Source organism: Grammomys surdaster, unplaced genomic scaffold, assembly GCF_004785775.1.
Source record: "Grammomys surdaster isolate TR1022 unplaced genomic scaffold, NIH_TR_1.0 273, whole genome shotgun sequence".
Taxonomy (NCBI): Eukaryota; Metazoa; Chordata; class Mammalia; order Rodentia; family Muridae; genus Grammomys; species Grammomys surdaster.
Window position 1 is genome coordinate 2,260,295 of NW_021604714.1, and position 24,291 is coordinate 2,284,585.

General features: G+C 41.3%; 1 protein-coding gene across 2 annotated transcripts in view; it reads right to left on the reverse strand.

Moving 5' to 3' along the window:
* The window catches only part of Sgpl1 (sphingosine-1-phosphate lyase 1), a 45,290-nt gene that overhangs the window by 12,157 nt on the left and 8,842 nt on the right, over positions 1-24,291 (reverse strand). For both annotated transcript variants that reach the window (XM_028776832.1, XM_028776831.1), the window contains exons 3-7: positions 14,259-14,424; positions 7,826-7,893; positions 4,555-4,702; positions 2,667-2,743; positions 1,243-1,371 (exon numbers count right to left, since the gene is read on the reverse strand). In XM_028776832.1, the coding sequence (XP_028632665.1) occupies positions 1,243-1,371; positions 2,667-2,743; positions 4,555-4,702; positions 7,826-7,893; positions 14,259-14,424 (588 nt within the window). The remainder of the gene's footprint in view (positions 1-1,242; positions 1,372-2,666; positions 2,744-4,554; positions 4,703-7,825; positions 7,894-14,258; positions 14,425-24,291) is intronic.

The following is a 24,291-nucleotide window of genomic DNA, read 5'->3' on the forward strand; positions in this document are numbered from 1 at the left end:
AAATATAACTTTGCTATTGAACAGTGTTTCAGTTCCTAAGACCATCAGAAATATGTATTTTCTGGTGATCAAGATCCACAGGTTGAGAAGCACTACTCCAGCACATGATCATAAGATCACAATTCAATACAACAGGAGGTCATCAAAGCTAAACAAGAAAACGACAAAATCAGACAACAGATCAACAGCGAAGGAGCAAGTATGTCAAGAACATTAAAAAAAAGTCAAAGACAGAAAGATCAATGCTACCCTACTTAAGAGCTGTGTGGTACAGTCGATGCCTGGACAGCTGGAAATACAAGGAATCATGCAAATACCTGAATAACCTAAAAAAGATCTAAGGGCAAGAAGATTCAGAGGAAAAAGGGCTTTCAATTGATATAGGCCTATTATGTAAGGGAAAAAAAAGACAAGCGCTTCTATTTCCAAGAACATACAGTAATACCCTAATTAATATTTCTAAAGAAACAACTAAAATCCTTGACAAAGCATTAAAACAATTATAGCCATTACTGAACTAACATTAAGAACTATCTAAGCCCTAAAACAAAACATAACCAAAATTTCTGCAAGACAGTCTTCTAACAGTGTGGAGTCCAGGGGTTTGCCCAAGGTCACACAGTACAACAAAAGACTACAGAAAACCCAAACTCTTCACAGTACAAGAAATAAACCTCACTAATGTGAAAAACGGTAAATTTTTAAACTTGACACTGGGGTCAAGAAAAACCACTTTAAAATAAGAAAATGCAGAGAGCCAGGGCTGTGGTGCCCCACACCTACAATCACAGCAACAGGGAGTGGGAGGCAGAAGGATCAGGAGGATCAGGTTCAAGGTCATCCTCAGCTACAAAGCAGGTTTGAGACCAACATGGGCTATAAAACTCTAGCTCAAAATACCAAAAAGAAACAGGGAAGAGGAGAGGAGGGGAGGAGGAGGGGAGGGGAGTCAATAAACGGCGATCAGTAGGTATATGGATGAGAAGGTGAGAAAAACGGAGAGAATAAGCCAAGCAAAGAGATGCAGCAAAATATCTGGTGAGTGTAATGTTCAATAAACTTTCCTAGCAACTTTATACAGGCTGAAAGATTTTTGAAAACATGAAGCTGATATACCAAAATGTTGACACTTGGGATTTTAAAAGTACAAGTAACATTTGAAAACTGCAGTTCATCTAGATCATTACAATAACAGTCCAGTAACTGTGTACTATCTTAAAACTCCTATTACAAGCCACTTACACATCCACAGGAATCTGGTCCCCCATTGAAGAGTGAACAAGCCATCCTTACGATTTCTGCCTCCAACTTCCGTAGTCCAGGGAAGATGTCTGGATGCAGTGGATTGCTCCACGTGAATTCCCCATAAGCCTACAAAGAGATGCAAGGGGTATAAGACAGGCTGCTGTCCTAAACAAGACTGAGAATCATGTACTGAGTAAGGTTTTCAGATATTGGGTCCAACAGTTAAGAACTGGAAAATGGAATGATATATTCCCCAACTTAAAGACCAGAATATAATGTAAGAGACAAGAGATGTAAATAAATGATTTCACAACATAATGAGGAAAAAATACAAACACAGGGGTATTAAACTGTAACACCAACAAATTGTCATCACTTTGAAGTCGCACCTTTGCCTGCCGCTTTTAGCTGTACAGGCCAAATATGCCCTGTGAGGCTCATTTTCCTCATATGCAAAAGGGACTAACCATTTCCACCTTACAGGGTCCTAGCAATAATTAAACATGAAAATGATAGTTTGTCTGCCACAAAGCAGCCGCTGCTGTGAGTTCATCTGTCTGCACATGGTAAGGGACCCTGGTGGGGAAACTGCTAGCATCCTGAGTGCCCTAGAGGAGTTTATGAGAGGAACCTGAAGAGAGGAATGGAAACTCATCCTATGCAACAGAAGGGAAATAAATGGGAAAGAGCAAGATCCATGTCAACACAGAAGGCAACGGGGATGGTTAAAGTGACAGGTGGGAGCCGGGATGAAAGAGACATCATTCCCACTGTGTGAGGACTTGGGCCTCATCTAGCTAATGAGAAGTTTAATACAGAGTCATGAACACTATGCCAACTAAGTAGGACCCCTAACACAGTCATGACACAAGGCCCAAGAGATCACAACTTTAATTTCATATGAAAAATGGGCTTCAAAACTAAGGCTGATTAGAAACAGAAGCAGCTACATCCCATGCGAAAGTCAGGCTCATCTTGTGGAGTCTGCTCTGAGAGTCAGTTTTGCCCTGACCCCCACGTCAAACAACATAGGCTGTAGCACTGAAAATCTCAAATGAAGCCCTGCATAGCGGAACAGACCTTCAGTCCCAGCACGTGGGAGGAAGAGGCAGGAAGACCTCTGTGAGTTTGAAACAGCTGGTCTACATAAACAGTATCCTCAAATGGTAAGCTCCTTCACTAGAAATACAGAGGACATAGCAAAGTCCAGAGATATAAATGACATTTCACATTTTCTGAAGTCTGAAGATGTATTTGACACTATTATACACATTTACCTATTTAAGTGAGAAGAAACTTTTGAGTCTCTATGGTTTTATTTCAACAGTAAATTTCCACTAAGTGATAATTATTACAAGAATGAGATTAAACAGTTAAGTGAACTAGGAGTGGCACCCATGCACATCAGTACGCAGGCTCACCTGCACCAGCAGCTCTGTGAGCTTCGGTTCCCCGCTGTACACAGCTCCTGAGGCTTTCCCTTCTTGCCAGGAAACATCTGCAGAGAAAATTGTGGTCACTCTCTCAGGGAGCAGACATCACAGGAAACAAAGGGATTAATACAGACAGGACAGACAAAAACCTACAGTTCAGGAACCAGAAATATGGCTCAGAAGTGAAAAACATGTATTCTCTTGCAGAAGACCAGAGTTCAGTGCCCATAGCAGGCAGCTTACAACTTCCTCTATTTCCAGCTCAAGGGGGGATCCAATGCCCTCTTATGGCTTCTGAAGGCATCTACACTCAAGTATAGATATTCCCACATAGACACACACCAACACATATAATTAAAAGTATTTTTAAAAAAGAGTAAAAGAGTTGAGTAGAAACTCAATCCTGTTCTTCTACTAAGAACAAAGAGATTTCAGTAATGACTTACCACAGCAAAGGGGACGAAGTGCATCAAGGTTCAGTGAAGACAGACAGTAATGTCGCCCTCACCCTCAGCTACCTTCTCTCAGCATAAAAGCAGCCCTTTGCCTCCATTGTAGTTCCTGTCCTCAACATGACCTTTTTCTGTAGTAGCTCTCCTCATTGCCCTATCTAGTCACAGGAAGTCACAGGAACTGCTATAAGCAGAGATGATAAAAAGGCAACCGTAAAATCTTGCTATACAACCTCCAGAGCTGTAGCTAAAGCACAAAACATGCTAGTGGAGGAGCACATTCATTTCAGACCTGGAAATAAACAGTGCAGTAGCCACCTCCTGTGCCATAACTAACATTCAAGAGCAGGCATGGAAGTGACCATGAAACAAGGCTGAGCAGGGTTTGCCACCAGTTCTGCTAGCTGTCTCAGAAACATTCTGTTATACTAACAAATCTGAGATGGGCCCTTCAAGTCCTTGCTACCACAAGGCTGTACCCTATTGAAAGTGGTCTGTGAGAGGGGTGTCACCGAAACACTAACTGAAAAGTACACAGAACCACCTGTTCTACAAAGCAGAGCTTTTCAGTTCTCATGAGAGCAGAAGGCCTGGCAGCAAATGCATAAGCAAAGCTCTCCTTCCCACAACCACATATGGATCCAGTCTGACATTCACTCTTTTCTCAAAGGACATGGCTGTGCACCACGAGTGTCTTAGGCCTGTGGTAACTATAGACAGGTACATGGTTTCATATCCTGTTCTTTGACTCTTCCAAAGAGTACTACATGGGTTATGACATTTAAAAAAAAAAAAAAGGAAGGATGATAGACTGTATGTATGTCTGTATATACACATGCAGGCCTCATGTCAGGGAGATCAGGGGAGGGAACTGGAACTATGGAACTAAAAATACAGATGGTTGTAAGCCACCAGGTGGGTGCTGGGAATTGAATCCCAGGCCTCTGGAAGAACAGCCAGTGTACTTAAGCGCTAAGCCATCTCTCTAGGCCCTGTTCACTGACTTCTATTACCCTGTGTTCATTCTCTTTGATTTTTAATTTTGCTTGTATTTTGAAACAGCATCTACATAAGCCCTCGCCGGCCTGTTACTACATGACCTAGGTTGTCCTTGGGCTTGCAGCAATCCTCTGATCCCGGGCTCCCAGGTACTGGGATTACAGGCAGGCACTGTCACTCCCAGCTCTGTGCTCATCTCTGGATGGTGGATTTACAGTCAGTGTTTTTTTTATTGTCTTCTGTGACTTGAAACAGATGTCATAATTTTGACATAAGTCTGTACTTCATCTACAATATGAAATCTGGTCTTTGAAGTAGAGAATGGATCCTCCTGTATGTGTAGTAAGCACCAAGTGATCCCTGGCCTATGGCCACATTAGCCCATAAGGACAGAGGCAGCACAGCGTCCCTGGGCCAAGGCTTACCCATGGAGCTGTACTCCTTGAGTCTCTCCAGAACCTCCGCTGTGCTCAGACCCTGAGCAGGCAGAGCCTTCACATACTCTTTGTCCACCTTCAGGAACGGCATGTTCTTGACAAGATCCTTCTTGGCTTTGTTCAACTGTTGTTCAATCTCCAAGGGTAAAGGAAAAAAGAGTTTATTAGAAGGTAAAAGAATGAAATACAGAAGCAGAAAGGCCATCTCTGAGACCAAGTCAATGGCTCAACACCAGACATAGGTGCTACTAAATTAGAAGGGCTTGTCTTTTTTTTTTTTTTTTTTTAGGAAAATGAACACTTTTATCTGTTTAGCCAGCCAGCGTGCGCAATGCCTCTTAGAATTTAAAAAGCCAGCTTTCCTTCTGAAAGTCAAAGATGCATTAAATTTCCCCTTTTCTGGGCTGTGCTGATGTCACCAACACTGTGTTGCCCTTGGTTTGAACTGGCTTAAGCCAGCCTAGTCTGAAAGCAACATTAGATCCCTGTTGCTGTGTTGGCAACAGCAATACTGTGATTGATAAAGACAGTCATGAAACGGGCCAAGCGACAGTAAAAGGGGATCCTGGCTGTTGTGCAATTGATGAGTAACGTCAACACATAGTTTAAAAGAACCGCAAGTATGGAGGTCCACAGAGCTCCCAGGGTACCCATACAGGCTTCAGAATTGCTGGGATGACTATGCTGCATCTCCTTAAGGGGCTATTGGGTAGCTTGACCCATCTGACCCACAAATGCTAGGAGAAATTATAGTCCTTTCTGCCATGTAATTTATCAACTATCCTCTTAGCTACATTCTCTGAGTGGTTTCTTTTATTCATTTACTTACTCATTTGCTCAACAATACTTGCTGAAAAACTATTACATGCTAGGGATACAGCCATTAAGAAACAAACAAAAAACAAAACAAAACAAAAGAAAAAGCCCTGTGGTACACAGTTTGTTTTGTTTCTTTTAAAAAAAAAAAAAAAAAAAAAGCCCTCATCTCATGAAGCTTATTTTTAGCAAGAAAGACAGAAAAATCTATTAATGGTGCTCAGGTGAGAAACAAAAGAGTAAATTATGGACACAAAATGGCAGGAGATGCTACTTCTGAGACTCCTGGGTAACAAGTGTACAGACAGTAAAGCCCAAGATCTCACACCCACCGTTCACATTTTTCTCAATCCTGGTCAGGGATGATCAGAATACAAGAGAATCTTCTTATGTGCACCTCTCAGTGCAGCCCCAGGAAGCTGACTCCTCTAAAGCATGTCAGCACTGTAGTAGGCAGCACTGTCCACAGGACTGACTGACAATGCTGAGACATGCTACAGACACACAGGCATTTTTAAAGTCATAGGTAGAAGATCATGCTACATGCACAGTGTCCATGCAACAGGAACAAATTATGAAAGATGAGCACTCAAGGATAGATTATGTTGTTTTAAGAAGAAAAAAAAAGACACAAAAAATTCCACTAGGAAGTATATTAAAAATCATAGCAAATACTAGTACTTCCCGCTCCCAGTTCTTGCCTCATTACATTTATTTCAAAATGCAAATGTTATATGTTTGTTTGCTTTCTGTCTTTGCTACTAAAATGCAAGTTCTATAAGAGGATGGACTTGGTGCTCTTCAACACTGTATCCCTAGCAAAATAGTAAAAAGAACTAAGACTGAGGAAGTGCTCAATAACTGTGTTGAGTAAATAACAAGGCACAAATGCATATGTGTATGCACACAGTAACTTCCTGTCTCTAAGCCTTAGAGTCTGCTTCTGAAAAACAAAGGTTTGACTGGATTACATGGCCTCTATGCATCTTCAATTCTACAATTTGAAAAATTTAAGAATGGCTTCTGGAATCTTAGCATTTATTTGTCTCAAAACTTTGAAGGGGCTAGGAATGCAGCTCAGGAGTAGAGTGCCTGCCTAGGGTGTCTGAGGTCCCACGTTTGATGATTATCACCACACCACCACCACCATCACCACCACCACTGCCATCACCACTGCCACTGCCACCACCACCGCCACCACCACCACCACCACCATCACCACCAAACCTCAACAAAAGGAACATTTTACAGTCCCTAGCAGTCAAGTGCCTGCCTAGCATCGGTGAGGTCCCAGATTCGATCCCCAGTACCACCACTACCACCACCAAAGAAGGAACGTTTCTTTGGGAATGGGGCTCAGTGGTAAGGAGGTACATGATTTGATTCCCAACTCTGCAAAAATCAATCAATCAATCAATCAATCAATCAAATCTTAAAACTAAAGGAGAAAGGTGGAGATACTAAAATCTCAGGGAATATTAAGGAAGTGCCTGCTGTCGTTTATGGCACAGCGTATCTTTTTCAGTAGTCTTCCTCTATCCCCTCCCCATTCATCTCCAACCCCTCATCCCTGATTCCAGAAGACTCAAGTGTAGGAAAATTACAAAGTAAGTAAAGCTGGGAAAAGCCAGAGAAGGCGAGAGACAGGTCAGAGCAGGGCACTGGGGCTTTAAAGACAGTCAGGATTCACAGACCTTTCTTATACCTTGCAAGGAGCCTGTCCTGCTTATCTCCCCCTTGATAAAGAACCCAGCCCTGAGGAGAAATATCTTATCCCAGTATGATAGCAAAGAGGGACACAGTGAAGAGAGCAACTCTGCTATAAAGAGGAGCAAAGAGCAAGAAAGCAGCTGTCAGCTCTCTATGGTTCCAACCCGGGAATGAGGAAACTACTCCCAGAGGCCGACCTGCTTTTGTGAATACAGTTTTCCTGGAACTGCCAGGTTCATTTCTTACCTACGCTCTTCTTGTGTGGACCCAGAGTAGACAAAAATGTTTCCTATCTGGCTCTTCATAGGAAGTCTGCCAACCCATGATTTAATCCCCAGATGGGTATCTAAATTCAGTTCAGCCAAATATTGTTGTAAAGCACAGTAAGACTTCAGATGGATTTTCTAATTTTAAGTTATCCCTTAGCAGATTTCTCATCTCTCCTTTGGCCAAATATGTTGGAAAAAGTGCTAACTAAGCCTTAGCCTTTCCAACCTTTTAAGTCCTTTCTACTGTAGGGCAGTCCATACTATGCCCCAGAAGTGTTTTACAGCAGCCCGCATTCTGCCAATGGACTCCAGGAGCCTGCTGTCAGAGTTGTCACAACCTAAAAAGTTCCCAAACAATGTCAAATTCCCAAGTCTGGCAGACAAAAATCATTCCCCTCCTTTAAGAATACTAATCTAGCAACAAGGGAAAAGATACACCAAACAGGAAGAAAGATTGCGCCTACCTTACGTCCAATAAATGGCATCTTCCTTATAAGCTTAAATAATTTATTTTTAAACCGAGACCATAAACCTACAAGAAACAAATAGTTCTATTAGTCACAAGAAATTCCATGGATATAACCTACCAGTTAACAGACAGCAATCATTCCACGTCTCTTATAATTTCACTTCCTCCAGAGGGAGAGTTTCTTTCAATTTTTTATAAAAACCTTTTAATTTTTGAGTAATTATTTATGTGGCCCAACTTTTCAGTAAATAGACACATGCGGTACTAATGTTTCTTCACCCTCATTTCCTTCCACTCAGGTCGCATCTTGCCCTTACATAAGGCTTTTGTTTCTAGCATACATTTCCAGAGTATGATGTATTTACCAGTAACAACAAAGATAAACTCTCATTTATTTCTCGCTTTTACTGAAGAGGTAGTATAGCCTAGTACTGTACTAGACCTTGTTTTTCTACTCAGAAATATTAAAGATTAGTAGGTATTTCCTCAATCATTGCTGTCTGTGTGTGTAAGGCAAGAGCAGATGTGTGCCCATGTTCATGTGCATGCACAGGTGCATTCCATTAAAGAAAAGCTTCATAATCTATTTAACCCTCTCTTCACTGAAGGACACATAGGCTCATCTTAATTTTTGCTGTTAAACCATGCTAAAAATAGCATTTTAAAACATACTATAAAAGTATATCCATGGAATAAATTCCCAGAAGCAGAATTGCCAGTCAAATGACACACATATTCCGGAGTTCTTGACCTTCCCAAGGCTTCTAAATGTCCAGATATCTTTTTATTCTCAAAAGGCAGGTCTTACAAACAACACTGACCCAGATAACATTTTCTAGACCTAAAAGGAGTCTGAAAATCATGCACATCAGAGCCCACTTTCAGGCAGTTACAAAGAACAAAGAATTCTGTCCTGTCAACTACAGTAATTATAAATCAACAAGTTGGAAGGACACTTGTGCATTCATACTGAATACACCTCCACTGATCCTAGCAGCAGCATTTTAAGGCTGGGATGGCAGGCATAAAAGGCAACCGAAGATCAGAAAATTAGAACTTGTTCAAAGCACAGTTCAGAGCAGTGAGAGAGTAGCCCAGGACTCCTGCAACTCTGCACTGCTTCAAATGCACTGTAGAGATTGTTTTCTTATCCAGGTCAGCCTAGAAGACCCCAGACCAACTGTTCTCTGACGCATGAACTGAGTAAGAACCTTTGCTGCATTCCTAAGGGATCTGGGTAAAGCAACTCCTAACGTGGTGCCACACAGGTGATGTCTACTCCCTCAGCTGGTACTCATCAAGGCCTGCCTGCATCCTTGCTTTACTGTGCTTGCTTAGGTAGGTAGCACTGGCCTTCTACTCCTGCATCCTACCAACACTGTACGTTCTGCTGTGGTGGTTTGAATAGGAATGGCCTCACAGACTCATGTTTGAATGCTTGGCCCACAGGGAATGGCATTATCAAGAGGCGTGGCCTTGCTGGAGGAAGTGTGTGACTGTTGGGGTGGGCTCTGAGATCTCTTATGCTTAAGCTTTGTCCAGCATGGCACAGTCTTCTGCTGCCTGTGCATCAAGATATCTAACTCTTAGCTTCTTCTCCAGTACCATGTCTGCCTGCATGCTACCATGCTTCATGCCATGATAATAGACTAAACCTTTGAAACTGTAAGCCAGCCCCAATTAATGTTTTTCTTTATAAGAGCTGCCATTCGACGTCTCTTCACAGCAAAGGAAATCCTAGCTAAGATAGCTGGTGACAGAACCACTGAGACCCAGACTATGATGAAATAACAAGAAAAGAGACTGAAGTCACTCATTTGTGGGCACTATTTTGTTTTCAGAATATTTTCTTCTAGACACTGTAATATAGAACTAAATCTTTTTACATGAATTAACAATACCCTTTTTCCTGTATTAAAAATTCTCGCCAGGCGGTGGTGGCGCAAGCCTTTAATCTCAGCACTTGGGAGGCAGAGGCAGGCGGATTTCTGAGTTCGAGGCCAGCCTGGTCTACAGAGTGAGTTCCAGGACAGCCAGGACTACACAGAGAAACCCTGTCTTGAAAAATCAAAAAAAAAAAAAAAATTCTCCTGGGCCAGAAAGATGGTCAGACTTGCTGTCTGACTACCTGAGTTCAATTTCAGGAACCCAGACAAAGGTAGAAAGTGGGAATTGACACCCAATTGACACTGACTATATGCGTGCTGTGGCAACATACATACATCATATATATACCCATACCTACATATGCACCTCCATAATAAATAAAGAATTTAAAATTTCCTTCTGAATATGGCGGCACATGCTTTTAATCCTAGTGCTTGGGAGGAAGCATAGGTGGGCAAACTGAGTTCTAGGCTAATTTGGTCCACAGAGTGAGTTCCAGGCCAGCCAAGGCTACATGAGACCCTTATTCTAAATAAATGCATGCATTAACTAATTAATTAATTAATTAATTAATTAAACTTTTCTTTCAACATATTTAGGGGAGAGGTGCACATGTCACTTGTGGAGTCAATCCTTTTGGTAGGATTAAGTTCGGGAGAAGAACCTCTCCAGAGTGGGCCACACCTTCAGCATCTAGGGAAAGATAGACCTGCTCCTTTTGCCAATCCTTCTCAGTCACTGGAACCTAGAGTCTTTGCCCTTCCACAGTGGACTAAGGCCAATGGCTCTCATGAATCCTGTAGGCAGGCTGTGAGCACAGGACTGGGACTGCTGACAGACCCAGCTCCAGACTGAGCAGCTCCTAGTCTCAGCTTTCCAGTGCATGACAGTCAGCATTACTACATCTTCTCCCTCCTCCCTATCACACAGGCCGAGCTATGAATCTTTCATAATATGAATTCATTTTATTGGTCCAGCTCCTCCAGGAACTCTGACTAATATTTGTATACTAATTGGTATACTCTAGTAGCAAGATTTTAATTGGTCTCAGTGGCTTATTCATATTGTATAAAAGTTTCCTATGGTAAGCACAGGCTCCTTTTTAATAAAAATATGTATTAAAATCTAAAATGACTCAGAGTTCAACCAACAAAGACTTAAATAGAGTATCTTACTAATATAATGGTTTTTGGTAGTTTTCTGATAGACTGCTCAGAGTCAGCAACCAAACAACCACCAGCACCCAAGATGATTGTGTTTCTGCTACAAGTTCAGCAAACTGCATGGCACAACCAGCTGACAACTAAGCTATCTAACTATGAAAACACAGGTAATAAATGTTAACTAGCTCAGCTTGACCAACATGCAACACAAACACACTTCAAAGCAACATGTTCTAAATAATATTTACAGTTAGATAAAGTTTTAATTTAAAGAAGTAACTACCGAAAGTTAATACTTATTATAACAAACAAGTAAGAACGTCAGCAGCTCTAACGCTAGTCTGGTTTTATAAATATACAATCTCAAAATGGGAAGTACCCAGAATGGTGATTTTAGGGCTTAGGAAAAATAAGAAATGGAGACTTTGATATTTTTTGGGTTTTGAGACACAGTCAATATAGTCCAGGCAGGCTGGCTTCAAACTTACAATCCTCCTGCCTTAGCTTTCCAAGGGCTGGGAGTTCAAAGTTGCACCACCATGCCTGGCTCAGGAACTGTTTATCTGTTGAAAGTTCAATTTGAACTAAAGAGAAAATCCTGGAGATAGAGACTATATAACAATGTGAATATTAATTAAATGTGAATACCACTATACTGAATACTTTGAAATGAGTAAAATGAGAGACTGAAGTGTAGTTCAGTGATCGAGTTCTTCCCTGGCATGCACAAGGCCCAGTATTTGATCCCAGCATGTCTCCTCCCAAGCCTGAAAGAGGCACGAATGTGGTGCACAGACATAAGTATATGTATGGGTAAAACACCCTTACACATAAAATATAAAATAAGTTTTAAAGGCAACATACATACATACACACACACACACACACACTCTTATATGTATATACAGATGTACTATCATGGTTAAAAAAAAAAGCCAGACATGGTGATACACATCTGCACATCTTAGCATTCAAAAGGCACAGACAGGAGGACCACTGCAAGCTGTAAGCAAGCCTGGTCTACATAGTGAGACTCTATCCCAAGTTGAAACAAGACAAGACAAGGACAATGAGATGAGGAAGGGGAGGTTGGGAGGGAAGGAGAGGAGGGAGAGATAGAGAATATAAATGAATAAATAAATATGGCCGTCATGAGGGCTGCTGAGACGGCTCAGTGGTTAAGAGCACTGGCTGATCTTCCAGAGGTCCTGAGTTCAATTCCCAGCACCCACATGGTGGCTCACAACCATCTGTAAAGGGGTCTGATGCCCTCTTCTGGTGTGCAGATGTACATGCAGACAGACTACTCATACAATAAAAAAAGAACATAAATTAAAAATTATTGTCGGGTGGTGGTGGCGCACGCCTTTAATCCCAGCACTTGGGAGGCAGAGGTAGGAGGATTTCTGAGTTCGAGGCCAGCCTGGTCTACAGAGTGAGTTCCAGGACAGCCAGGGCTATACAGAGAAACCCTGTCTTAAAAAACCAACCAAACAAAAAAATATATATATTTAAAAAAAAAAAGATATGTTGGTCGGGCTCCTTGCTCACTGAATGAAACACTTCCTAAGTAAGGAGTACACCAGAACAGGTAACTAAGGCTGTAGCCACGTATAAACCATGAGTTGAAGTGAAAGGCCAGTCTCATCAACAGTGTAGGAGAAAATCAGGGGAGGATGAGGAACAGAAACTGAAGACCATGTTTTAAAGCTGCGGTGAGCATTATAATTTGAGACAGGAAAGTCATGTTTCGTTTCCACTTTAATTAAAAAGCTCTAAAGAAGTGGAACTTGCCTCTGGGCTGTCATGTTTTGCAATGTTTACTTTGCTACTTAATGCTACTAAAATAGTTCAAAGGCTGCATGATAGAAAGATAAAAACCAGGGGCTGGAGAAACAGCTCAATCATTAAGGGCACTGACTTCTCTTCCAGAGGACTCTGGTTCAAATCCTAGAACCCATATGGCAGCTCACAACTGTCTGAAACTCCAAGATCTCCCACTCTCACATACACATACATGCTGACAAAACACCAATGCACATAAAATAAAAAGATACATTTTTTTAAAAAAGGTAAAAACCACCTGGTGGTGGTGGCATACACCTTTAATCCCAGCACTTGGCAGGCAGAGGTAGGTGGTTCTTAAGACTCCGAAGCCAGCCTGATCTACAGAGCTAGTGAGCTCCAGGATAGCCAAGACTACACAGAGAAAACCTGTCTCACCCTTCACTACCCCCACCACCCCCACACATACACACACCCCGCCAAAGATAAAACCATCTAGTTTGTGGGAAAACAGAAAGTAAAGCAGAAAAAAACAGTTAAAGTGCTCCCAACAGATGATGCCACCAAGGAAGTGAAGCAATGGAGAAACATCAAACAAATAAAAAAACAGATTTTTCTTCAGTTATTTAATTCTTCTCCCAAGGAAGTTACTCAAGATATCAGCAGTGTGGGAGAAAAGCCAGGGAGTGGCATAAAATAGCCACTGCTAACATCTACTATTTAGATATCAGTATAATCAAACAGCTTCCCAAGCACTGCCTGTGGGGAGTCATGGTCACAGTCACCTAGAGATGTAGGCAGGGAAGAAATGGGTGTGCAAGAGCTGTTTACACCTTAGGAAGAGTGTAAGCCAGTCACTGACAGGTATCTCCTCAGCAGCCCCTGAGAAACTGTGTTCTTCTTCCCAAGTCCATCTGACAAGTCAGTACTACTGTCCCTTAGCAGAAGTTAACTCCAAAGGAAGAAGAGCCATGCGTTACTTAACACAGACATCCTAGAGGCCACTTGGCAGCCAAGTGGTGACTTACTCCTACTCTTTAATGAAAAGGAAGGCCACAAATGAAAGCAATACATTTCTACTCTGGAAATCTCAAATAACACAATTATGATCTAGGAAGAAACTAGTACTGAAAGATATGTACCCTACATTCTGAGACATCTGTGAATCTTTTTTTGTTTGTTTGTTTTTGTTTTTTTGAGACAGGGTTTCTCTGTGTAGCCCTGGCTGTCCTGGAACTCACTCTGTAGACCAGGCTAGCCTCGAACTCTCAAACTCAGAAATCCGCCTGCATCTGCCTCCCAAGTGCTGGGGTTAAAGGCGTGCACCACCACTGCCCGGCTGTGAATCTTTATAGTAACTAATACCCAAGAAGTTTTTGCCTAAACTACAAATGAAAAAAAAAAATCACAAAACCATAAATAGTAACAGTTACCCAAAAGTCCTAACAGAATTTCACAGTTCATAAATCGGGGTCTATTTCCCATCTAAATAGATTTTAAAAGGCAGAACCAAAAGAACCAAAAGAGAAGCTTCCCACCCACCAGCCATCAGTGAGACTCCAGTCTACTTTATAGAAGGGGTAGTCTACTTACTCTCTGGCTGGAAGATAAGCCCATATACCCAGACTATCAGTAGAGTACACAGGACACTCCAGGCAATGAGCTGCCAGGGCTCATATTTGGTGCAGTACCCATTCACGTAATTCTTGGCTTTTGTGGAATATGCTTCCAAAATCTCCAAATAAGGCTCGAAGTCCTTCTAGAAATATAAGAAAAACAGAAACATTACATTCAGAGAAAGGAAGTCTGTTCTTGGTTTGTTCAATGCTCACTTTTTCAAGGGCAAAGCTGTTACTCATGATGAGGGCTCCACCTCAGCAATAATCTTATCCTCTTCTACAGCCCTCAAAGTTTATACACCAGTTGCTCCCATCTGACAGCGCCATGCAGACTTTGATACAATGTTGATCTGCTTATCTTGTAAAATAAGAGGACTAATCTAGATGAAGTCCATGTGAGCCATCACCTTTATCTCACTGCTGGTACTCCCAACAGTTACTCTCTGTGACCTATTCTCAATGTGAGTGCCATTTTCTCTCTACTCTCTTTGAGTTTCCCCCTTCTCTATTCTAGCTATAAACACAACAGCTCTGTGGGAAGCCAGGCTGTGACTATTTTAGATGCTGTGAAGGAATTCTGTTACAGCTACTCACCTATGGTGCTGGAGCACAGTATACAGTGTACTAAGGTTCCTACAAAGCTTAACTACGTGCACGCTGAAATCTGACTTTCATGTAACTGCTGCATCACAAAAGATTCTTTTTAGCCAAAAATCTGGAAATGTAAAAATCAACAGGGGCCATCTCTCCAGCCCCTATACTTTTGTATATACATCTTATGCATTCATATATAAATGACCAAAGTCTTTAGAGGAAAATGTATAGAAAGGGGCTGGTGTAAGCATTGGGCTACCTAAACTTGAGTCTGTGAGTAAGCCAGCAAGCATACTCCTCCATGGCTTCTGTTGCAAGTTCAGGCCCTAACTTCCATTAACAGCAGACTGTGACTTGGAAGTGTAAGCCAAATAAATCCTTTTCTTTCCTAAGATGCTTTTGGTCAGTGTTTTATCACAGCAACAGAAAGGAAACAAGAACAGTAACTTTTTGGCTATGAGAATTTATGGAATGAGAATAATTCAAATGATTCCAAACTTTCAATTCAAGTTTGAGAGATCTGTTAAGTGGTATACCATTAACTATGGTAAGACTAGAAGTAAAAGAAAGCTAAAATAGTAAGAGAATGTTTCGAAAAGGAAAAAAAAAAAAGAAGATGGTACTGACTTGAGATCTGTTCCTCTTGGGTATTTACTAAGAACAGGAAACCTCACAAATAAAATGGGTAATTAACAAGTCTTTCTTGAAGTTGCGATGGACTAAATGCTTACATTCCCCCACAAAATTTCTGCTGAGATCAAATCCTTGAGCCAGTGTTATCAGGAGGTAAAACTCTCAGAGGTTATAAAGTCACAGAGGAGCCTCCATGAGTACAATTGGTCCCCTTATAAAAGATAGACCTCAGAGAATGAGCTTGCTCCTAAGTGAGGTCACAGCAAATGACACTGTTTAAGTACCCCTTGTATGAACTCTCTTTTGAGTGCCACCTTCTAGAAGTGGGCCGTCAATTTATACTGCCTTGATCTTCAGACTTCCAAGCCTCCATAACTGTCAGAGAAATAAGGTTTTATTGTTTAAAAGCCACTCTGTTTAAGGCATTATGCTACAGCATCTCAAACAGACTGAAACAATACCTTTAGTAATTGGATTAATAATAGGCAATTACCATTAGACAAGTTTCAGGTTCCCTGAGGGCTACCCATGGAAACTGCTTATCTACAACAGGTGGCTATTCCCCAGAGTCCACTGTTGCCATCAACAAGTGCAATCCGACAAAGCAATGGCAACTCCAGCAAAAAATTGGGGAAGACCAGGAGTCTGTCACCATCAAAGGGATGCTCTGATTTCTACCAGAGAAGACTCAGGTCAAAGCTGTGATCAAAACACGTAGTTAAACAGTGTGCTGTAAGTGGTGGTACTAATTCCTAATTCACATAGAAATTACATTTTAATGATTCAAAGATGACATCAAAGGCCAATTCTTCATGGCAATGAATAAAAATAAATAAAAAAAAAAAAACAGAATATTAGAGACAAAGCAAAGAACCAGGAAATGAAAAACAAATGTTCAAAAGCCTTAAATGTAGTATGAAGACAGTACTCATTAACTCAATTACAAAATTAAATTCAGCAACAACATGTTTTCTTGGTGACTGTGCCAATTCTTTTTAAAAATTACTTTTAATTTTCATGTGCATACATTTGAGTGTAAGTGCCTGAAAAGGCCAGAGACATCACAAGTTACTAGTGGTTAAAAACCACCCAATGTGGGTGCTGGGAACTGAGCAAGGGTCCTCTGCACGTGCTCTTAGCCCTTGGTTATCTCTCTAGGCCCAACAATTGGCTCTTAGGAAGACAATGGGAATCCTGGAGTTCTGTAAATTCTCTATCTCCAAAGATAGAATAATAACAAAGGAAAACAGGTCATGACAAATTTTTTTTGTGTAGGCCAACTAAGTGACCATGGAAATTACTTTTGGATTCATCCTAATGTCTTCTTTGGGTTACTACAAACAATAGGCTCATTCCCCTATGAAGAAGCACCTCACCACAAGGATAGCCCATTGAACAGTTCTGTGGAATAGCCTACTATTATCTCCTTGGGAAAAAAGGCAGCTCCTTTGGGTCTTGAAAACAGAACAAGCTCCAGGTTGGGTCCTGATGCAACACTCCAACATAGAACCTAGGAGCTAAATAGAGCCTTAGTGATCAAGTACAGCATAAACACTCTGACTTTATAAGCAAGGGCCCCATGGGTTTGAAATGATGTGCTTATGCTCCTACAGACAGGTTTGGAACAGAATAAAAGGCCAGAAGCCTAGATTTCCTAACTCAATATTCAACCCCTTCCCTCTCTCTGTTGCTATTGCAGTTTTGGGGACTGAACCAAGGTCTTCTTGCATACCAGGTGTAGACTCTACCACTGAGCTACAACCCTAACCCTCCAGTCTTCTTTCAATGATTAGTGTCCCTGGGCAAACTGCTTAACACTTTACATTCAATGGTACCTCAAGAGCTTTCTATTTATAATTTATGTTCAGGGCAGACTTTATTTTAGCTATACGGTACCATTCACATCGAACTAAAGTTGTATATAGTTGCATAAAGACCTAACTATCTACCAATATCCACTGGCACGAGAATCTAATAAAGGGCTAATAACCTAAAACCAGAGGTAAGAGACTCTGGACAGCAAAGGTGACAAGCTGATAACATCTTCTTTAGGATGTTAGGATCCAGGGACTCATAAGAAATCAACATACTGGGGCTGGAGAGATAGCTCAGCAGTTAAGAGCACTGACTGCTTGCTCTTCCAGAGGTCCTGAGTTCAATTCCCAGCAACCACATGGTGGCTCACAACCATCTGTAGTGGGATCTGATGCCCTCTTCTGGTGTGTCTGAAGAGAGTGATAGTATACTCACATATATAAAATAAATAAATAAATCTTTTTTTAAAAAAGGAATCAACATACCATTTCCATAGGTATTTATAACCTCGAGACTACAGGTAATCAGCTCTGCATGTGGAATCTTCTACCCCCAAAACTCCCTTTTCTGCCCTAAAAAGGTCCAAGGCCCACACCAGCACATGGGCACAGTCTCCATTCCATGGTAGAGACTGTTGTCCTTTATTGTTAAGATTTAAGGACAATCTGCTTCCATAGAGATCTGTCTATTCTTGTATTTTCACATTGCCTCAATCAATCTCCAGCTAACACTTAATCCCTACTACTGTCTCCCACAACAACTGGCTATTGGCTTTTAAATAATGGAACGTAAACTAAGATTGCATGGTCAAAATTAAAGTACACATAAGCTAGCTACCTCTCAAATTGCCAGTTTGTCTGAAAGCAAATATCTGGTCATAGCTGAGACCTCAGGCAGAGAGTAAAACAATCACTAACCCAGGAAGACATTGGTGATAATTTTCTTGATCTCTATAAATCACTATAAAACTACAGTTTTGGGAAAGCTACCTTCCAACAGAAAGTTGATCTTTACATCACAGTACAATGTCTTTTTTGAACTTCTAACGTGCTAAATATCTAGCATGCTTTGATTCAGTCATTTCTTGCGAGTCAGTCACTGCCAAACTGCATTAGCCTACGGGCATTGTGATTTAGTCTGACCTGAAGCAAAGCATTAAACCCAGTGAGGGAGAACAGCTCAAAGATTTTAATCCACAGTCTTCCAGTGCTAGTAAGAATACAAATAAATTGGATATTAACCTCCTGTCTGCTAGAGTGCCTGAAAGCAGCTTTACCATGTTAGGAACTCAACACTTATTCAACTAAAGTGAAATAATTATAACACTTATATCCTTTAGAACCTGTGTTCTGCAAGGTCCTAGAATTTTTACATCTTTACCACAGAAGCTGTGCAGAGCACAATGGCTTCAGACTGAATATGGAAAAGAAAAGCCAGTCATTTGAACTTTGTATACTCAACTGACAAGTCACAAGTCACCATATCACCGGCCATCAGTGCAGAGTATGTCCCTCACAAAGATACCGAGAACCAAGGATCATACTGCAAAATAGGTTTGTGGGGGGTGGGGGGCACAGGACTGGACATACAAGCCTGTTTCATTTTTACTTCCTAACACCTGTTCTTCAGAACCAAACCATCAGTGTTGTAAACCAGAAGATCCACTGGTTCAACACTTGCGGTTCTCAGTTTCTCCCATCTCACTTATCCTAATGGCCAAAGGACCCACAACTTCACTACCCCCACCCCAACCCAGAAAGACAACACTGCCAAATGACAGAATAGAATCTACACAAGCCAAGTACTCTGCATGTAGCTTTCTCAAACTGTAGACTTTTACAGCTGCTACTTGCTTCTAAAAGAAATGAAGTTAATTCAGAAAGTACTCTGGGGACTACAGCTATAGCTTAGCAGTTAGGAAAGCTTGCTGCTCTTGCAGGGGAACCAGGTTCAGCTCCCAACACCCACACATGCTTGCTGCTCACAGCCATCTGATGTAACTCTAGTTTCAGGAGATAAGGCACTCTTTCTGGCCTCCACAGGTACACATGTGGTGCACACATACACACACACACACATACATATATGTGTGTGTGTGTGTATGTATATGTATATATATACACACACAAGCAAACGTCATCCAGATAAAAATTTTTATTTCTCTTTAATTTTTGACTTTTAAGTCACAAAAAGTTACCATTTAAAATAATCTCAAAGGCTATCTACTTCATTTCAATAATGAAGAAGCTAAGGCTAAGGCTCAAAAACTCATCTCGAAATGTGCTTCCCCTCAGCTCAAACACACATAAGAATTTAACTTCTTGTTCACTACTCTCTACTATACCAATGGTACTCCATCAACATTACCCAAGCACCACGGTTCAGAATACCCCACTAGAAGTTAGTGCAGAAGGCCCAGAAACATTGATTTTCAAACAGGAGCATCACGAGTTCAAGTGGGCAACTCAGTGAGCTCTGTCTCAAGATAAATTAATAAAAACAGAAAGGTAAGAGGGCTGAGAAGGTAGTTAAGTGGTAGAACACTTAACTAGCCCTAGGTTCAATTCCTGGAACAAGGGGTAAGGAGAACCAGAGGACCCTTTCCCCTTCTCTTCCTTTTTAGGGAAATAGTAAACAGCCAACTTATATTACTGAGACCCAATCACCCAGCTCTTGGGAAGGAAGGAAAATCAGTTCACCAAGCTTTCTCAGGAAGTACTAAATCAGCCATATCAATCCACCAGGTCAAATACATCAGTTGTTCCTAATACTTATTCCTTGGACAGATACTAGAGAAAATTTGAATCTTCTACTTTGAAATCCTACAAAGAAAGGCACAGAAGTGACAGAGCCCTTGCTTGCCTTAGCATACATAAAGCCCTAAGTGTAACTACCAGCATAAGGAAAACTGCTATTCCCTTGGCAAGAAATAAATCATTGCCACCCATTTTAGTACAAAGTATACTTAGTGCTCAACTCATGAAAAAGGCACAGATAAGCAGAGGCCCCTCTCTCCCCTCTGGCAGCTTCCTCAGAACTCAAGAGTTCTTTACTGACTGTTCACAGTCAGAGAAGAGAAGGCTTAGACAATTAGATGAGGCTTTGCATCCTAAAGGATGGGAAATTGAGAGCAGCATGTTCTAGAAGAACGTGAAGACTGTAACTGAAACACCAGCCTGTAAGAAATAGAAGGCAAAAATTTCTCACAATGGGGGAACCTTAAAACCCACTGCTGAGCGGTGGTGCATGCTTTTAATCTCAGCATTCAGAGGCAGGGGCAGGTGGATCTTTGAGTTCAAGGCCAGTCTGGTCTACAGATCCCAAGACAGCCAGAACTGCAGAGAAATCCTATCTAGGAAAAAAAATAAAAACAAAATCAAAACCTAACCAACCAAACCAACAAAAAAACAAAACAAACAAACAAAAAACAAAAACTGTTTCACTCCGGGACAGGCTATAGAGTGAAATCATGTCTCAAAAAACAAACAAACAAACAACAAACAAACAAACAAACTGTTCTGTTTTCATCAGTATGGTGAAATTTGTTATTACAAAGTAAAGGTCCTGTTTCTCACACATTCCGATGTGGCAAGGAGAACTTTAACTTTCTGTAGGGAAAGTATTCATCTCCTCTTCCCCTTCAGCTCCATTTGTTTTGCACCTCTCCCTCACCACAAAAAAATAAAAAATAAAAAATTAAATTAAAAAAAACCAAATTTGAGCTTTAGAGCAGAAATTAATTACCAAGAAAAAGAAAAACTTGCTTTACCCAGATCACCTACTGAGAGTTCTATAATTAAGACCCAGAATCTGATTCTCTTACTTATCATTTTCTATAAAACTTCAAAGTACAAAGTAAACAGGTAAAGGGAAAAAAAAAATATCTCTAGGAGCCTCAAAAGGCAGCAGAGTTAATCAGCAAAAGCAGATCACAAGCCCAAAGGAAAAACTCTCTGGGGTCATTAAAGAAGTGAGAATTGAGCAACAAACCAAACAGCCATTGCAACCAACTAGCTGTGATACAGAAGAGACAGGCTCCAGCGAGAGCAAACTGTACAGCTCCCCTAAACGTCCACTGCAGGGGTCTAGATGACTAGTATCTGAGAGTCCTCTCAGAAAGCTGACAGGTCCACAGGTACATCAGACTATACGCTCAGTATCACTTCCAAGTTCAATTATTCTACTTGCAGCCCTGAGGTATTATGCACAGCATTTCCCCAACCGCTGAGATACCAATAACCCTGGCCACAGGAAAGAGAAGGACACAATATTCCCAAGTCACTGGGCATAGGCTCGTGGAACAGTAAAACCTTTTAAGAATCTCACAAAGTAGACAAGCCAAATTACTGTAAGGTACTTTTTGGAAGGTACTTTTACTGTGCATGTGCATACAATCAGGACAAAGTATCAAATAAAGACAAGATTCTTTCTTTAAGGAACAATTCTGAGCATCTTTCTTCTGAAATACATCAAAAAGATACTATAGGGGCTGGCAAGATAGTGGCAAGAACTGCTCTTGCTCTTTCTCTTCCAGTCCCAGGGGCTACAGGAGCCACGGGTTACCATGGCCAAGTCCAAGAACCACACCACACACAACCAGTCCTGCAAATGGCACAGAATGGCATCAAGAAATCCTGGTCACAAAGATACAAATCTCTTTTTTTTTTTTCTTTTGGTTTTTCGAGACAGGGTTTCTCTGTATAGCCCTGGCTGTCCTGGAACTCACTCTGTAGACCAGGCTGGCCTCGAACTCAGAAATCAGCCTGCCTCTGCCTCCCAAGTGCTGGGATTAAAGGCGTGCGCCACCACCGCCCAGCAAGATACAAATCTCTTAAGGGGGTTGACCCCAAGTTCCTGAGGAACATGTGCTTTGCCAAGAAGTACAAGGCAGGCCTGAAGAAGATGCAGGCCAACAATGCAAAGGCAGTGAGTGAGTGCACTCGCAGAGGCCATCAAGGCCCTTGTGAAGCCTCAGGCCATCAAGCCCAAGATGCCAAAGGGCCCCAGCGGCAAACTCAGCCGCCTGGCTTTCATCTGGCTTTCATTACTCACCCCAAGCATGGGAAGTGAATTCAAAGCTACATGGCCAAGGGTCGTAGGCTCTGCCAACCAAAGCCCAAGCTTCAAACCAAGGCAGCAGCCACAGCTCCAGCTAAGGCCCAGGCTGCAGCCCCAGCCCAGGCTCCCAAAGGTGCCCAGGCCCCTGTGAAGGCCCCATAGAAAAGGCTCCTGCCAATGTGAAGACAGATGGACTGCCGTGACACACCTACCCACACACTATTTGCAGATGACTAGTGTCCTATGCTGTTTTTCAAATAAACTTGAGGCAAGGAAAAAAAAAAAAAAAAAGAACTGCTCTTGCAGAGGGCCCAAGTTTGACTCCCAGCCTGTAACTCCAGCTTTAGGGGAATCTCATGCCTCTGGCTTCCACAGGCACTGGACTCATTCATTTGTCCATACCCATACATATACATACAATTTTTAAAAGATAATAAAAATAAAAATATACTATAGAGTGCATTTCTAAATAGATTAAAAGAAAAAATTCATAAAACTAAATGCAACTAGCAAAATAAATGCTTAGAAATGTATTCTATATTGGGGGCTTACAGTACAGAGAGTGAGTCTATGACCATCATGGCAGGGAACATGGCAGTAGACAGGCAGGCATGATATTGAAGCAGCTGCTGAGAGCTTAAAAACATCTGATCCATAAATGAGAGGCACAGAGGCAGAAGAGTACTATGGAGCCAGGTATAGTGACACACTCAGGCTGGTTGTTCACACACACACACACACACACACACACGAGAAATACTCTTAGCCTATGCAAACTTCCACCAATGTGTTATTAAATGTGCTCCGAACTAAATGGCTTACTGTGCAGACCCAGTCAAGCTGCCTTTCAAAATATAAAGGAAGTGTATTATCCTTTTGTGGGAGTTTGAATGAGAACTGGCCCCATAGACTCATATATTTGAGTTCTTGGTCCCTAGTTTGAAAAGATTAGGTGTGGCCTTGTTGGAGGAAGTGTGTAACTAGGTTTGAGGTTTCAAAAGCCCACACCATTTCCACTTAGCTGTCTCTAATCAAATATAAGCTCTCAGCTTCTGCTCCAATGCCATGCCTGTCTGCTTACTGCTGTGATCCTCTGTGTAAGATTCCAATAAACAATTTCTTCTTAAAGTTGCATTGGCTGTATTGTCTAGTCACTGTAGTAGGAGTGTAAGACATCTTTAAAGACTAAAAATATGAACTTACTAAATAAGTAAGATCCATTAAAATAATGTAATATTCTTCATAAAAGTTTTAATTTCTTTGAGTATATCATGACTGAGGAAGAATATCATAAATTAGATAAATATAATTACCATATTAGATTTATCATTGAATTAAGAAGCCCAGACCAAAGATTTATTTTTTATTTTTAATTATGTGAACATGAGTGCAAGTGTCCGCAGAGGCTAGACGCATCAGCTCTAACTAGAGCTAGATACAGGTAGTTGTGAGCCACCTGATGAACCCAACTTGAGTCCCCTTAAAAAAACAGCATATGCTCTTAACTGCTGAGCCATTTCTCCAGCCCTGACTGTCTAAGGTTTTAACTATTTGAGGAAGTCTTTCCCTTACAATAAGAATGCTAGTATTAGAGCAAGAAATGTTAATATGCACAACCTAACAAAGTCATTAAGTCACTGAGGACTTTCGATCCTGTTCACAAGAACAAAATCGGGACTGAATCTTGCTCTCTGACCTACACCATATATATAAACACCCTTTGGAAAGTCTACCATCCAATCTTAAAATGGAAATAAGCAGTGAGGGAAGTCAGTCTAAAAGTAACATCTCACAGAGTTTCAGGTATTTTAATAATCTGTTAAAAGCAAACAGGGAAATCTTTCCTTCCAATGGAAAGCCAGTATTATCTAGGTCATCTTCTGGGTTACAGCTTCTGACCCTACGGT